The sequence below is a fragment of the Pelobates fuscus genome, chromosome 9 (assembly GCF_036172605.1).
Source record: "Pelobates fuscus isolate aPelFus1 chromosome 9, aPelFus1.pri, whole genome shotgun sequence".
Taxonomy (NCBI): domain Eukaryota; kingdom Metazoa; phylum Chordata; class Amphibia; order Anura; family Pelobatidae; genus Pelobates; species Pelobates fuscus.
In genome coordinates, this window is record NC_086325.1 from 142,769,080 (window position 1) to 142,785,528 (window position 16,449).

At 36.9% G+C, this 16,449-nt stretch overlaps 1 protein-coding gene across 1 annotated transcript in view; it reads left to right on the plus strand.

Moving 5' to 3' along the window:
• Positions 1 to 16,449, plus strand: part of MIGA2 (mitoguardin 2) — a 29,687-nt gene extending 13,238 nt beyond the window's left edge. The window contains exons 5-16 of the mRNA XM_063431433.1: positions 950 to 1,067; positions 5,595 to 5,728; positions 7,945 to 8,062; positions 9,121 to 9,218; positions 9,688 to 9,803; positions 10,915 to 10,987; positions 11,087 to 11,173; positions 11,313 to 11,411; positions 11,497 to 11,631; positions 13,497 to 13,550; positions 14,082 to 14,198; positions 16,010 to 16,449. Of these exons, the coding sequence (XP_063287503.1) occupies positions 950 to 1,067; positions 5,595 to 5,728; positions 7,945 to 8,062; positions 9,121 to 9,218; positions 9,688 to 9,803; positions 10,915 to 10,987; positions 11,087 to 11,173; positions 11,313 to 11,411; positions 11,497 to 11,631; positions 13,497 to 13,550; positions 14,082 to 14,198; positions 16,010 to 16,210 (1,350 nt within the window). The 3' untranslated portion in view covers positions 16,211 to 16,449. The remainder of the gene's footprint in view (positions 1 to 949; positions 1,068 to 5,594; positions 5,729 to 7,944; positions 8,063 to 9,120; positions 9,219 to 9,687; positions 9,804 to 10,914; positions 10,988 to 11,086; positions 11,174 to 11,312; positions 11,412 to 11,496; positions 11,632 to 13,496; positions 13,551 to 14,081; positions 14,199 to 16,009) is intronic.

The window sequence follows — 16,449 nt, forward strand, 5'->3', positions numbered from 1 at the left end:
GCGTGAGTTGTCTGCAATTCAATGTGACTTTGAAAAATAGCTGAACTTGAGAAATATTCCCCAGGTCTGCTATGTTTTCAGTTTAGATAATTTGACCTAAAATGTAAAACTCACTGAGGTTGTTTATTTATTTATTTTTTTGCAATTAAATGTGGTCTGGGTGCAGTGTCCCAGTCACACTCAGTCCTGCAATGTAAATTATTGCCATTTTTGAGAAACTGCAATGATTACATTGCAGGACTAAGACCGCCTCTATTAGACAGCCACTAGAGGCACTTTCTGGTGGTTCAGCGACTTTTGATCGGCGCTGGACGTCCTCACTCTCTGCATGAGGACATCCAGCATTGGCTATATCCCCATAAGAAAGAATTGAAGCAAAGTCCTCGCCATGCTTGTGCATTTGCTCATCCCTATTCCTGTAAGGTGATGTCGAAAAAGACACAGCAACACCCTAGCGCCGAGGGTGATTGGCAGTGAAATCGGGTAAGTGTTACAAGGTTTTAATTTTTTATTTTTTTTTTTTTTTAGTTTTGTTTTTTTTTTTTTTTTTACCTGTGCCGAGTGGGGAACAAATGCAACTATAGTGTAAGGAACGTTGTATTCCTTACACTATAGAATCCCTTTAACTACTTATCACAGTTTTTGTAATATTATGTTCTCCGGTAAAATACCTCTCCCTTCTGGAGGAAGCTGAAAAAAATGAATTCAAATAAAATAATCATGCAAGACTGCAAAAAATAAATCAAAGGATAGAAAAGAATAGAAGTCACTCACACACAGGAGTGCAATTATTTGCTCTTATTTTGAAAGCTGATTTATTTTCTAGATAGAAGGTGGTTGCTATTTCCTCTTGTCATGCCTCTTTTCATTATAAGGTGATGTCTTGATTGCAGTATGCATGTTACCTTTAGTTTAATTAGGTGCACATTTAATATTTCCTTTTGCATAGGTGGTGGCTGTGAATGCCTCAAGTGGGAACGCTGTGGCTGCAGGACCATGGGAATCTCATGACCCAGAAGAACCATTAGATGGTGAAGAATCCAGTGCAGAAAATCTTTATATTCAAGGTCAGAATACAAGGGACTATAGTGCTCTATTTTATTATGTGAAAGATCATTTTAATTTATGGCGAATTTATGGCGCTACGGAATCTGTTGGCGCTATATAAATTGCAATAATAATAATAATTGTTGCCTTAAACGGAATTCCAATTGTGTATGTATTTTAAGTTTATTTTGTTTGCTTGGGGGCAGCAACTTTGAACACATGTGGTGGACCTGCCTTCTAACCGCAAGATTATGGGAGGACATTTTTGGATACATAGAAACATTTAAATACATAAAGGGAATCAACACAGTAAAGGAGGAGACTATATTTAAAAGAAGAAAAAGTACCACAACAAGAGGACATAGTCTTAAATTAGAGGGACAAAGGTTTAAAAATAATATCAGAAAGTATTACCGTATATACTAGAGTATAAGTCCAAGGCCCCTAATTTTACCCCCAAAAAATGGGAAAACTTATTGACTAGGGTGGGAAATGCAGCAGCTACTGGTAAATTTCAAAATAAAATTAGATCCTAAAAAAATTATATTAATTGAATATTTATTTACAGTGTGTGTGTTGCAGAGCCTTGGTGGGGGGTGGGCATTTTTATTATTTTATTTATTTTAATTTTTTATTTTATTTTATAAAAAAAATTTGGCCCCCCTCCCTGCTTGATACATGGCAGGGAGGGGGGCTCTCACTCCTTGGTGGTCCAGTGGCATTGGCAGTTCAGTGGAGGGGGGCTGGCAGGAAGCGTTTACTTACCTCTCCTGCAGCTCCTGTCAGCTCCCTTATCCTCCGTGCCGGTCCGGTCAGCTCCCTCTGCAAGTCCCAGTGTAAGTCTCGCGAGAGCCGCACTATGACCCCGCGGCTCTCGCGAGACTTACACTGGGAGCTGACAGGAGAGCTGACCGGACCGGCGTGGAGGAGAAGGGAGCTGACAGGAGCTGCAAGAGAGGTAAGTAAACGCTTCCTGCCAGCCCCCAGTCTGTATTATGTAAATTTCCATAATACAGACATTGACTCGAGTATAAGTCGAGTTGGGGTTTTTCAGCACAAAAAATTTGCTGAAAAACTCGACTTATACTCGAGTATATACGGTACTTTACTGAGAGGGTAGTGGATGCATGGAATAGCCTTCCAGCTGAAGTGGTAGAGGTTAACACTGTAAAGGAGTTTAAGCATGCGTGGGATAGGCATGAGGCTATCCTAACTATAAGATAAGGCCAGGGACTAATGAAAGTCTTTAGAAAATTCAGCAGACTAGATGGGCCGAATGGTTCTTATCTGCCGTCACATTCTATGTTTCTATTGCAGAGTTTTGTCGAACACAGTCAAATGCCCCGACACGGCTCTACTTCAATTAAATTTAAAGGAAAATAATAAAGATAAATTCTCTATAGTATTACATACTCTGACCGCATATCTTAATAGCAAAAAAATATATAATTTAAAAAAAAAAGTGTAAATGACTGTGTGTACATATAAAAGCTGTTTAATAGACTTTTATGTGATCATACAAGCAAGGGTGAGACAATGTAAAGTGCATAATTCAATTAGTGATGGTGATCACTAATAAATTGACTTACAGTCAAATGCTTATTGGAAAATCACAGGAAATGCTTCAGGGATAAAAAGACAAAAGAAAAACAACATAGTGTAAGAGGGGAGGGGTTAGGATGGCCCTCACAGACAGGGAGCAGTTATGTACTGCTCAAAGCAATGCAGCTCCTCAATGAATAGGATCCACATGGACGGTTGTATAGGAAATGTCCTTTATTTCAAACCGTTAAAACCAGGACAACCCACAATTTGCCTTGAAATGCAGCATAACGTTCGCCTCTGAATGGACACAGAACCAGGACAGGTACACAATTTGCCTCCGATTCAGCTGACGAACGGAGAACCAGCTAGCAGCTGAGGTGAGCACAAGTCTGAGTCTCCGAGAACATGCCCGTACTACTTCCGGGGGCTGGGGGGAAAGAAGTTCTACGTGATGACTAGTTTCGCTGTGCATTCGGCTTCCTCAAATCGCTATTCAGGCTGTTCACTCAGTCCTTCCTTTTATAGCGACATAGTGCTTAAGGCACACTATAGGTACCGAGACTACTTCAGCTCATTGAAGTGGTCTGGGTGCAGTGTCCTTACTGCCCTTACTCCTACAATATATATAATTGCAGTTTTAGAAACTGACAGCCGCTAGAGGCGCTTCTTGCTCACTAGGCGACTTTTTTGCATGAAGACATCCAGCGTCTTTTAAATCCCCATTGATTCAATGCTTTCATATGGGGAGGGCCTCATGTGCTTGTGATGTTTGCCGCACATGCGCCTTAGTTTTTCTCGTCAGACGAGGTGGAGCGTCGAGGAACATTGGGATTGGGTAAGAGGTTTTTAACCCTCTATCGGCTGGGGCCGTGGTAAGGCAGAGGGAGCTGTAATATTAGGAATAAAGGTTTGTATTACTAACACTATAGTTTCCCTTTAGGATGCCATTCTATCCCCCCTCCCTCCCTCTCTCCCTTTCTTTTAATTTTTTTTAAAACCGTTTTACACTGTTGTTGATTATCTCTTGTCTCTTTATCCCTTAAGCATTACCTACTGTGATCTTCCATTAAGCATTTGTCTATAAGGTAATTTATTAGAGTGATCACTATCACTAATCAAATTATGCATTATTCATCCTTGCTTGTATGTGCAAATACGAGTTTAACAACTTAATGGATTTATATGTATACACAGTCATTTAAACTTTAGAATTATATATTATTTTTGGTATTCTATAAACTTTGTAATCAATTTATAAATTGGTTTTACTCACTATATTAAATGTTTATAGTGTATTTAAAGGCATAGTGCACGTTAACCTTACATATATTGAAATGTGTTTTATTGGGTCTTTGAACTACATAAGGTAAGGCCTTATCTATTAAATTGTCTTATCTAAAAAAATATATATATATATTTATAATAAAAAAAAATCACACAAATAAGCGCCATACATTCACGTTTGTATTTCACAATTTGATACACTGACCGCTGCAAAGCTTATGGTGGCCAGAAATATTCTAATGTCCCAAATTGGGACGGGTTCTCAGAACAAATCATCTGGCAATGTAAGATTGAACTATTTTGCACAAGGGCAGTAAATTGGAGCTCACGCAAGGTAGATGTGTAGGAATACCGGATAAAAAGTTTGGACCCTGGTAAAAAGCTAGAAGTAATATAAAGATGGGAAACCAGATTTTTTTTATTTTTTTTTGCAGGCACTTTCAGGATTTAGGGCAATTTAATTGACTTAAGATGTTGTTCGATAATAGTCAATGTGTGAAGTATATGTACATTTATTGTGTGTAATTTATTTTTTATCTTTAAAAAAAAAATCAACAAAAAAAATCAATTTAGTAGATATACCCCAAATTAAAACAAACATTCATATTTTTTTATTAATCGAGGGTATATCTAAAAACAGTTTGCAAAAGTTGCAATTCTCTTATCTGCTGCCTTTGCAAGCCTCCCTCTTCTTTTCACGCTAGACTGGAATGTCCATGACCTCAGTGCTGCTCACTAATCAAATACAAACATTCATACCCTGCAGTGATATACATAGCTGGACCCATTTTTTATTTCTTCTCTTTATTGAAATCAACCTCTCTGTCCCACACTCTCCATCCTCTCTCATCCATATGTGGGGTACCTACCTGTGGGTACCCTGTCTTTAATTTTACATGGTGCAGATGCACACATTTCCTGTTGGATGGAGTAGTTTGGGTTAAAATGTCAGCAACAGCCTAATAACTGCTTAAAGCGTATTTATTAAACCTATATATCACAGATTCCTTTGTTGTTGTTTTTTATTTTTATTGAATGCATTAATCTATTCACTCTTTTGGAACATTTCATTTAGTAAGTGATCGTGACTTCATTGTTTTGCTGTAAATCATTGACTACTGTCTGCTACAGGTCATTTATACTGGGTAAATGTACTTATGTATTTAGGATCCTTGTCAAGGTCATGACCCACATACTGTTAGGCTGCAGCTCACGGATGGGCTCCCTGAAATTCCCATGTAGGACTTAAAATATGCATTTTTAGAACATATAAACAATGCAATACCGATTGTTTTGTTAGCTACTGTTGCACCATGAGAAATGTATATCACTGTTCTACATTAAAGAGAAAATGCAAGTGTGTGTGTGTGTGTGTGTGTGTGTATAAACTGGATCCACACTTATAAAACAAATGTAAAAAAAAAAAAAAAGTAAATTCTAAGTGATAAACTGTGTGTTTTAAAGTGATCAGTGCTGGATAGAAGTCTTACTACTTGGTGTAACGTATTAACCAGCTGTTCGCTTTCAGGCTGTTATTAAACCCAACTCCCATTGTGTTTGGCTATTGGATTGACCATGTGGCAGAGCTTCATGGGATTTGTAGTTCAGCAGCTGTAATGATACCGGATGGTCATGCTTGGTGTGATTTTATGCAAGACACATTTTCATGTTCCCCTTTTTTTTTTAAAATTGTTTTTTTTATTTTCCCGGGCTTCCAGGAATGGAGCTTTTCGAGGAAGCTTTGCACAAGTGGCAGCAAGCTCTGCACATTGGACACCGGTGCAGCTCAAGTACTCCGACCGCTCAGATTAGCGAGATCATTAATGAGACCCTGCCTGAGGACTTGTCTGAGGTAGGTGTGAAAGTCTAGGTCTGTCAAACACCCATTTCAGGCACCAGTAACACGAGGATTTCTGCAGTTCACAAATAATCAGCTAGCTTGTGGTGACTCTCTAATCATACTCGCGAAAGTCTGAATGACCCCGTACCAGACGGATCAAAGAAAAGCATCCAGTGCTGTATGTGGCCATTCAGATGGCAAAATATGGACATTGTTCATAGAATTCCGGCTCTAAGCAAGGCTGAAAGCCAGGCCTGGAAGCTTCAAATATTGGCTTTGACTTTGGGGGAAAAAAAAAAAATCACAAATAATTATTTGGCCTCTGGCAGCTCTAGCAGCCAGCGGTCAAATAGTTAAACTAAAATTCAGTACTGTGGGGGTTAATGTGGCAGATGGCCAGTGCTTGCTAGCTAGCCAGCCATCATATTTTAACGTAAAAAAGCTGATTGAAGGTCAATATGACCTCTATATTCCTATAAAGAAGTTATTTAACCACCCAATGCCCACATCTACCATTCTGTCGGCTCATGAACAAGACTTTTGGTAAACCAATAGCAGGTGCAGTAGGACTGTTGTCCATTTACTGAGCAGTTCCACTTATCTTAAATTAAACTACTCCTCGGAATGTGGTACATGGGTTTACGCACATTGTGCAAGTGTCTACCCGCAGCTTAATGCTTGTTCACTAAACTGTGCCCAGCGGGAGACTTTTATTTTCCCCATCATTTTAATGTATTATCTATGCAATTCTCTTTTTATTTATTATATTTTTTTTAAAGTAATTTTTACCCCATTGTTTGCTTTTTAAATTTGCATATACTATTTGGTTATTTCTTGTGATTTTTTTTTTTTTTTTTAATAAAAATAATTAAATGGCTTTTTTAATAGTTCAAAACTAGTGTTAAAATCGTAACTGATTAAATTGCTGGTTTGCTTCAGGGAAATCTGGAAATAGATTTTTCCAATACATTTATTTAGAAAATGTATCCATAAAGTTTTTTACCAGTCCTGGGTGGTTATGGGAAGTGTAGTCCAAAAATCAATGCGTCCAAGGTTCTTTGAAGAAAACCGGCCCAATCCTTATACATGTCTGAGATATATTTTGAAAACCAGCCACGTTTTGACCTTCACTAAAAGCATTCAGAATCAATCCTAGAAAAGGAATTTAGCTTTAGGTTTTAGCAGGGAGCAAGGAGGCACCAATCAGCTGATTAGTTAGCAGACATGAGAAAACAGAATTACGGTAAAATGTAAACAAATCGTACTGTTTTACAACCCTTCAGTGCACTGATACACCGCATGCATTTACATAAACGTCGTTGGTAGTGTGCTGTTTAAGTGGGTTGTTCAGCCATCATCTGTCTCTTTGTACTGAAAGCTGCTGTTTAAGAAAACAGGACAAGGAGAGAGCAATTAATTGTGGCTCTCTATAGTCTAGGCTCTAGGGGTACAAGGACACACAAACATGTCTTGGTTAACAAAACACTGCAACTTGCTGAGTGACAAACATTCATGCGTTGTAATTTTTTTTACTTTGTTGTAAAGCATTCAATTTAAACCATCTGTAACTTTATTTATTTTTTATTTTTTAAATCCAAAAAATCGTATATTTATCATGCCATTACAATAATCATACCATGTTATTTTTGAGTTACAACTTCTCCATATGCATTAAATCACGTGTTAAGTGATAAATCTAATTGCCTTTTCATTCATTTAATGAAATACTTAACCAGTCTACAGCTGTGCCATTGTACCAAGTCATCGAGTGTTACACAACTGTACCCCCCCTCCCACTGCCCTCCTGTCTGCTCCTACCCCTTCCTGATTGAAAAGACTTATGCCATTAGGCTGATTTTCTAGCTTCTTTGTTAGAACAGAGTGATGTGTCAAACTACTTCTATATTACCTCAGCAACTACGACACACTAGAGGAATAATCGCAGCAACTACAGTGCATGTCCTGCCCAGATGTGTAATATTTTTCAGGACTGTAGTAGATAGAAACTTGTACTATAATGAAATACAAAATTCTCTTTTTTGTTTTAAAAACCGCAAAACTGGATAAATCTGTTTGTTCATGGTAGTCGTGGACGAAGTCTGTGTCCTATTTGTACTAGTAATAGGGTAAATCTGCATTGTGTCCCTGATAGTAATGGGGTGAATTTGAGCCTTATATCTGTAAAAAATGTGAAAATCTGCATGTTCTACTGCCTGTCCCTGACACAGGAAACCCAGACCAAGGAGTTAACAGGGAAGCTTGAAGCTCTTCTCCATCGAGCTTACAACCTGCAGGAAGAATTTGGGACAAGCACACCCCAAGAGGGCAGCATGCTGATGGATTTGGGTAAATACCGTGTGAACATTTAAAAAAAAAAAAAAAAAAATCTTAATTTTTTTCGAATATTTCTATTTTAAATTTTTTTTTATTGGTAGAAATGATTTAAACTGTAACCCTTTCAGTTAAAACTGAGCATTTACTAAATCTTTGTCCGGCTCATTCACTGAAGTGGCATTTTTTGGGGGGCATACTATCAAACCTCCCCCCTTTTAAAAAAAAAAAAATATATATTTTTAATATATATATATAGTATAAGTAATAGCTTGGCACTCTCCTTTACCAATATTATGGAATACTTGCCTGGGTGCAATCCACTTTGCGTTGTATATATAAACTTAAGAATGAAGGATGCACTCACAGGACTTGGTGAAAAAATCTTCTTGTTTTATTCAATCACGGTGTAAACCCAAAACCGACGTTTCGACCTCTGCAGGTCTTTTTCAAGGTGAAAAAGACCTGCAGAGGTCGAAACGTCGGTTTTGGGTTTACACCGTGATTGAATAAAACAAGAAGATTTTTTCACCAAGTCCTGTGAGTGCATCCTTCATTCTTAAGTTTATATATATATATATATATATATATATATATATATATATATATATATATATATATATATATATATATATATATATATATATATATATATATATATATAAATTTACCTCTACACACAGTTTTTTTTTTTTAGCCTAATTGACCCTGTATAAAACCACGCCTATAAAACATTATCTCCTTTAAACTGTGGTATGTGTTTAGACACTTACTGGTTTGTGTAAATAAAATAGTTTTTGTCTTGTCGTAAAAGACTTTTTTAGCTGCATAATTTGTGGTCAATAGGTAATTAACTCAAATAAAATGTTCTGAATAGCCCTGCCCCAAGACAGACGTCCCCTGCCCCAAGACAGACCTCCAGATGCACTCACAATGACAACACTGTCCCTTTCTGACCATTTGAGATTTAAGGATAAGGATGTATGTTACCATATGTCTGTGCTCTTCTGTCTTTCGGCTGGATTCTTTGCTTTGACAAATATTTGTCTGTGCTGATGTTTTCTCCTACTCAGAAGGAGATTTGATGTTCCCTCTTTTGGAAGGAAGACCGCTTCGCATGGACGATGATTACAGTACAACTTCTGAGGATTCCTTTTTCTCAGCGGCTGAAGTGAGTATTCTGACGATTTTCTGTAACCACGGCTGGCCATAGTCTTTTGACTTTGTGCAAGCATTTATGACCCAGTACCATTTAAAAAAAATATATATATTTTTTTAAATTGCAGAGAAAGCCAAAATTAATTGAAAAAGTTAGATGCAAAAACAGACTAAATGGGAGAATGTCTAAAAAAAATTACATTGGCCTAACCTTTGAGATTCGGTTTTCAAATGACCCCCTATAATCTATGTTTGTTATCCATCTTTATAACTCAGAGGCCTGCTTTATTCCTCCACTTCCTCCACGCTATTTTCCTTTAGATTTTTTTAGACTTTGCTGACCTGCTCGCTGTTAATTGGGTCACATCATTCGTTTCAGCTAGGCTTCAGCATCTTTAGCCTTTATGGTAGAGATTCTGTTTCAAAACTCTTAATTTGTCCTGTGACTCTTTTCATAAAATGTATTTTCTTTTTTCTCCCAGCTCTTTGACAATTTACAACTTGGTGACCTACCTCTTATGCCATCCAAGCCTGCTGCAGCATACAAAGAAGCCATGAAGTTGGTCCAAAAGGGGAGCGTACCATGCAGGACAGTAAGGTAATAGTTGGTTTTTAGCCAAACTCCCCCATTTGTTGGTTATCAGGTAAGAGGCAAATATTTGCTTGCTGGGTGCTTGAGCGTTAATTGAATTAAAAAAGATTGTAAAGCCCTTAGTTTTGGTCTTCATTTGGATTTTGCTCTTAAAGGGACACTATAGTCACCAGAACAACTACAGCTTATTGAATTTGTTCTGGTGAGTAGAATAATTACCTTCAGGCCTTTTGCTGTTTTTAGAGAAAATGCAGTGTTTACATTACAGCCTAGTGATGACTTTACTGGCCACTTCTCAAATGACTGTTCGAGATCCTTCCTGGGTCATGGCTGCCTAAAATGCATCCAGACATTCAGTATCTCCTCCCTCTGCATGCAGACACTGAACTTTCCTCATAGATATTCATTGATTCAATTAATCTCTATGAGGAGATGCTGATTGGCCAGGGCTGTGTTTGAATTGTGCTGGCTCTGCCCCTGATCTGCCTTTGTCAGTCTCAGCCAATCCTATGGGGAAGCACTGTGATTGGATCAGGCCACCACTTCTGATGTCAGCATGCAGTGGGCAGGTCTAATGGAAACGGATTAAAGTATGCAGCTGCAGACTTGAATTCAAGTAAGATTTTACTATATTTATGGAGGCATGAGGGGATCCGGTTGGCTAGATGGTGGTTTTAACACTATAGGGTCAGGAATAAATGTTTGTGTTCCTGACCCCATAGTGCTCTTTTAATATGAGAACTGAGTGAAACATTCAAAAATTGCAAATAAATAGTTGAGACGTTCATCCAGATTTCAACTGGTCATTGCAGTTTACAGGGCCTAGGACACTGAGAATAAAATATAGAAGACTATTCGGTCGAGTGTATTGTAGCAAATTCTCAAGGTTCTACTTCTGTCATTGGTACTTGAGGACTACGTAATTCAAAGGCCACATGAGCCAACTTAGAGTTGAATCCCCCTATTATTATTATTTATATAGCGCCAGCACATTCAGTAGCGAATCTTGTGTTTTGTAATATATGTCATGATATATTATTCTCATCTTTAATCACGATAAAAGTAGACCTGTCTTTTTTTTTTTAGTTTTAACATGCCATTTTTTTTTCATTTCTAGAACAGAATTGTTGGGGTGTTACAATGACCAAGACTTCCTGGCCAAACTCCACTGTGTCCGACAGGCATTTCAGGTAATGGAGCAGTCCTTTAACACCCACTTCCACAGCAGCTCGCAAATCTCGTGTCCTTTTCCTTTTAACAGCTTTATATATTTTTTTCCATTCTTCTAGCTGCTACTAGAAGATGAAGGGAATCGATTGTTTTATGGTAAAGTCGGAAAGCAGATGGTGACTGGGCTCATGGTCAAAGCTGACAAGGTATAGGTTTCATTTATGGCATCTAATTCATAAAACATTCATTGAAGTTTGTTTATAAACAAATTATTAACGTTCGACTAGTTTTACGGACCCCTACAAACACTCCCAGATATCAGTCATTTGTTTGTTTTATTTTTAGAACCCCACGAGATTCCATGAAAACTATGAGGCGATGCTACACTATACGTTAAAAGAGGAAACTTGGCCCACCACTCAGAAGGAACTTGAAGGACGTGGGGTAAGAAACATGTCGCCGTTTTAAATATTACTTATCAGTTTATTTTTATTTTTTTTACATTTATTTTGTCTTACAATCTGTGCAGGTTGTGTGTATGAATTTCTTTGACATAGCCCTAGATTTCATATTAATGGATGCCTTTGAAGACCTTGAGAACCCACCAACCTCAGTTATTGCTGTACTGCGCAATCGATGGCTTTCTGACAGTTTTAAGGAGACTGTGAGTTAATTACTACTTTCATTTTGTTTTAAATATTGAGTGTCTCACTCTCTCTCTCTCTCACACACACACACACACACACACACACACACACACACACACACACACGTTTCAGTGGCCTTGAGCCACTAGTTTGTGTGATGTTTTGGTTTTTCTTTCTCTTTTTTCTTAGTGGTATAATTTAAGGGGATGCTATTATTTGCTTTTTAGTTGGTCTACGCTATGTTTGTGTTCTTTGTATTTTTTTTTTTTTTTTTTTTTTATTTTTTTTATTTTTTTTATTTTTTTTTTTTATTTTTTTTTTTCTGTTTTCAAACTATGCGTTATATTAAAAACATAAGCGCGAATACAGATATTGTATGCTTAACAATGCTAGGTGACCTACGATGTGGTAGTTGTGGTATGGACACAGTTTAAATCAAGGCTGTAACTGGTTACGTAATACCGTACATATTCACTGGAACGCTAAATATAGCTCACTGGACCCTTACACTAAAACGCTAGGTCAACGTTTAAGGTAAATAACAGTATTAGTAGAGTAGGTTCAGATGAGATAAAATAAAACAAAACATAGGCGCAAATACAGATATTGTATGCTTAACATTGCTAGGTCACCTATAATGTAGTAGGTGTAGTATGGGCACAATTTACATCAGGGCTGCAACTGGTTACGTAATACCGTATATATTCGCTGAAAGACTAAGTATAACTCACTAGTCCTTTGAGCTAAACGCTAGGTCGCTTGTGAAAAATGATAGTATTAGTAGAGTAGGGTTAGATAAGATAAAGTAAAACATAAGGGCACATACATATATTGGATGCATAACATTGCTAGGTCATGTTGAAGTAAAACAAGGTTAATTAGATAAACTATCGATAGATATCCCTGTGTATAGCCGTAGTAGGGGGGCATGGTTATCAACAGTAGATAAGTTTGTAGTAATAACACACATAATAGACATGTTCTTTGTATTTTTAAAGATATATTTGTGGAAGCAAGTTTACAAGCTGTATAAGTATATTATTGGAAGAAAACTGAAAAGCTGCATAGGTATATTTATTCATATTTCACGCACCATTCATTTAGATCTTATCTTCATATTTTGTAAGAAATGGGCATGTCAATTTTCAAACCTTTCCCTATCCCAAGATCTCCCATATGTATACATCAATTAAAAAAAAATCTATTTTTTTTTTATAATATGTATATATATGTGTGTGTAAAAAACAAACAAACAGAATTCGTATGTTGTAATACCTTTTTTATTGGACTAACATCATTTTTTAATGACAAGGTGTGTGTGTGTGTATGTATGTGTGTATATATGTGTGTGTATATATATATATATATATATATATATATACGCAATAAGTGGACAGCATAAAAGGTGAATGCACGGTCATGGGGGGTGGGAAAAGCAAGTACACCCTCTTTGAAATCCTATGGTTTTACATATCATGATATAAGAATAGTCATCTGTTCCTAAGCAGGTCTTAAATTGGGTAAATACAACCTCCAATGAACACCACCACATGACCTCTCACATTGTGCCATGATTTAGTTAAGAAAATAAAGCCAAAATGAAGAAAAAATAAAGTGTGACTAGGTGTGTGTGTGTGTGTGTGTGTGTGTATATTTTTTATTTAATTTTATTTCCCTTTTAGCACCAATCAAGTTGCACATTTATTTGTTTACACATTTGTATTTATCCCCAATTTGGAGGTATGGCATTTGAGGTATGGCACTAGAGAAATAATTCAGAGTTTAGTTATTTTTATTTATTTTCTTTCTTTGTATGTGCTTCTATATCATGTTAATGCCTGGGCTTTGGCCATCTGTTTATAATATTTTCTGTCTCTCTTAGGCATTAGCAACTGCCTGTTGGTCTGTCCTTAAAGCAAAAAGAAGGCTTCTAATGGTATGCAATTGGCAACTAAATCTGTAAGAAATCGATATGATGAGAACACACTTTTGGTTTTGAGCGTTGTTTTCTCGAAGTTCAACCGTTCATATGTATAAATAAACCAGAACTACAAAAGGAAACCTGTCATTTTACGTTCATCTAAACCTACAACTATAAAATCGTATAATTGAGATAAATGATACATTTCTATACTTCGGGAGCTGTATGTGAATTCTTACTTGCTGCCCCTTGTTCCAGCAATGGGCTGAAGGTATTATTTGCATAATATGGGCATATAGCAGACAAGGAAATAAGGATATATCTAATTAAAAGCATAGATAGAGATGTAGGGTGGAGAAAGAGAGTACAATGGAATTACTCTAGGATAGCAGAGAGGGATGGTTAGTATCCTAGAGTGATAAAGTTTGGCAAGTACTCTTAGATGTACAACAGAAATTTATTATTATTAAAATCCTTATTTATATAATCATGCACCTAGTTATTTTTTCTTTTCCTACAAAATAAAAATGTCACCTTTGATTACAGGTTCCTGATGGATTCATTTCACATTTTTACTCCGTATCGGAGCACGTTAGTCCCGTCCTGGCATTTGGATTTTTGGGGCCCAAGGAGCATTTGACAGAAAATTGTAATTTCTTTAAGGTATTGCATTTGACAGATATGTCTAAAACCTGCTTTTAGCCATATTGCTTTGATGACTTTATCTTATTTGTATGCATGGCAGTAAAGTTGGTAAAATCCTAACCAATTTATCCAGTCAGCAGAATAACTGACATTGTGCATCAATCGGCAAACTTTATAGTATCAAACTGTATACATAAATTACAGACTGCTAGTATGGCTACCCCCTTTGGCAATGCGACTGGTGCACTAGGTTTCCTTTAAGGGAATCTTGTAGGGCTATTTACTAAAGCCTGAAGTTTACCAATTTAATATGAACTTAGCTATTTGTGCCCTCGTCTTTTTTTTATTTGGATTTAATTTTAAAAAATTCAGGGATGAGGGATTCCTCAATCAGTGCTAAAGACGAGCCATCACTGACCTACTTCATATGATTTTAAATACCAATCCATAACAGCCACATGCATTTCTGAGTCAGGTTCTTGTGCAAGCAGAAGTAGACTGATAATCCACTTTCCTTTAGTTGGATTAGGTGCAGCTGAAATGCGGGGGAAAAAAAGTAAAAATACATATATTCATAATTATGTTTTTTAATAATGTGGTTAAAGGACCACTCTAGGCACCCAGACCACTTCAGCTTAATGAAGTGGTCTGGGTGCCAGGTCCAGCTAGGGATAACCCATTTTTTTTTATAAACATAGCTGTTTCAGAGAAACTGCAATGTTTATAAATGGGTTAATCCAGCCCTCAAATCCTCTAGTGGCTGTCTCATTGTCAGCCGCTAGAGGTGCTTGCGTGATTCTCACTGTGAAAATCACAGTGAGAGCACGCAAGCGTCCATAGGAAAGCATTGATAATGCTTTCCTATGAGACCGGCTGAATGCGCGCAGCTCTTGCCGCGCGTGCGCATTCAGCCGAATGGGAGGAGGATCGGAGGAGGAGGAGAGCTCCCCGCCTGGCGCTGGAGAAAGGTAAGTTTTAACCCCTTTCCTCTCCCCAGAGCCCGGAAAATGAGCATGTTTTCCTGGCACTATAGTGGTCCTTTAAGAAAGGAAAAAGGGGACTGCTTTTGGTAATATTGGTTTTAATTTTACAAAATAAAATATTTTATGACTTCTGTTATAAAGAAATAAACAAAGTCAGGATATATTGAATACAATTTATTGCAACAGGTGGGATGTGTATTTTTCAAACTAGCAAATTGCTACCTAAGTAATGATAAAACAAAAGCCACTTGGGTAACTAACAATTTGTCAAAGTACTGGAAGAAGTGCAATTCAGTAAACGTAACTTTTTATTTTTATTTATTGTACGAAAAAATTTGCTTGTTTTCTTGGTTGCTAATAGTGTAAAAGGGAGAAGGTAAGAGGTCTCTGCGTTCTGGGATAGAGATGCATTATGACGACCCCTAAAAATCCTGCATTACCTCACGAACGACTAAACTATAAAATAGCCAAATCCGCCCTACTGCCCCGTATATCACATCTGTCGTTTTAATAGATCAAGAGTGGTCCAAAGTAATTCACTTACTACTCAGAGATAGTAAGAGATTTTAAAGGGTAAAGGCAGGTCCTGCTCTAAATGAGTTACTAAAACACTGTACAACCTTCAAATACCTCGAGTCACTACATTTACCCGTCTATAATTAGTGTAACTTAAGAACGTGTAGATCAAAAAACTGATCAACCTGTTTCGACTTTGCCCAGAAAATCACTTTGCTTTGTTGATATATAATAAAATTTTAATGTTTTTGTTTTTTTTAAATTTATTTTGCATTTTTACAAATATTTCAATATTTCTTTTTCTTTTTTTTTTTCTTTTTTTTTTTACAGCACCAGATTGTACAGTATTTGAAGGATATGTTTGATTTGGATAAAATGAGGTATACTACAGTCCAGTCCCTGGCAGAAGATATTCTCCATCTTTCACAAAGGCGGAGTGAGATTCTCTTGTCGTACCTGGGAATAGAAACTGTACGAGAGCTGAATGGGGATGTTCCAGCAGAAAATCGGTCTCTTGAACACCATATTTGATTTCTCATATAAAACCAGACAAACTCAAAACAAAAATATCCGGTCTACATGTTGAAACTAATTTAATTTTTTTTTCTTTTTTTTTTGTAATTTGAAGCAAAATAATGTCATCCTTTTGGTTTTTTGTTTGTCTTGTCTTATCAGCCAAGAGCATTTTTTTTTTGATTAGGCTGATTTATATTTGGCCCTGTGGCAAGAAAGTGGAAAGCGGAATATATTTGGCAGTAATACGTGGAAAA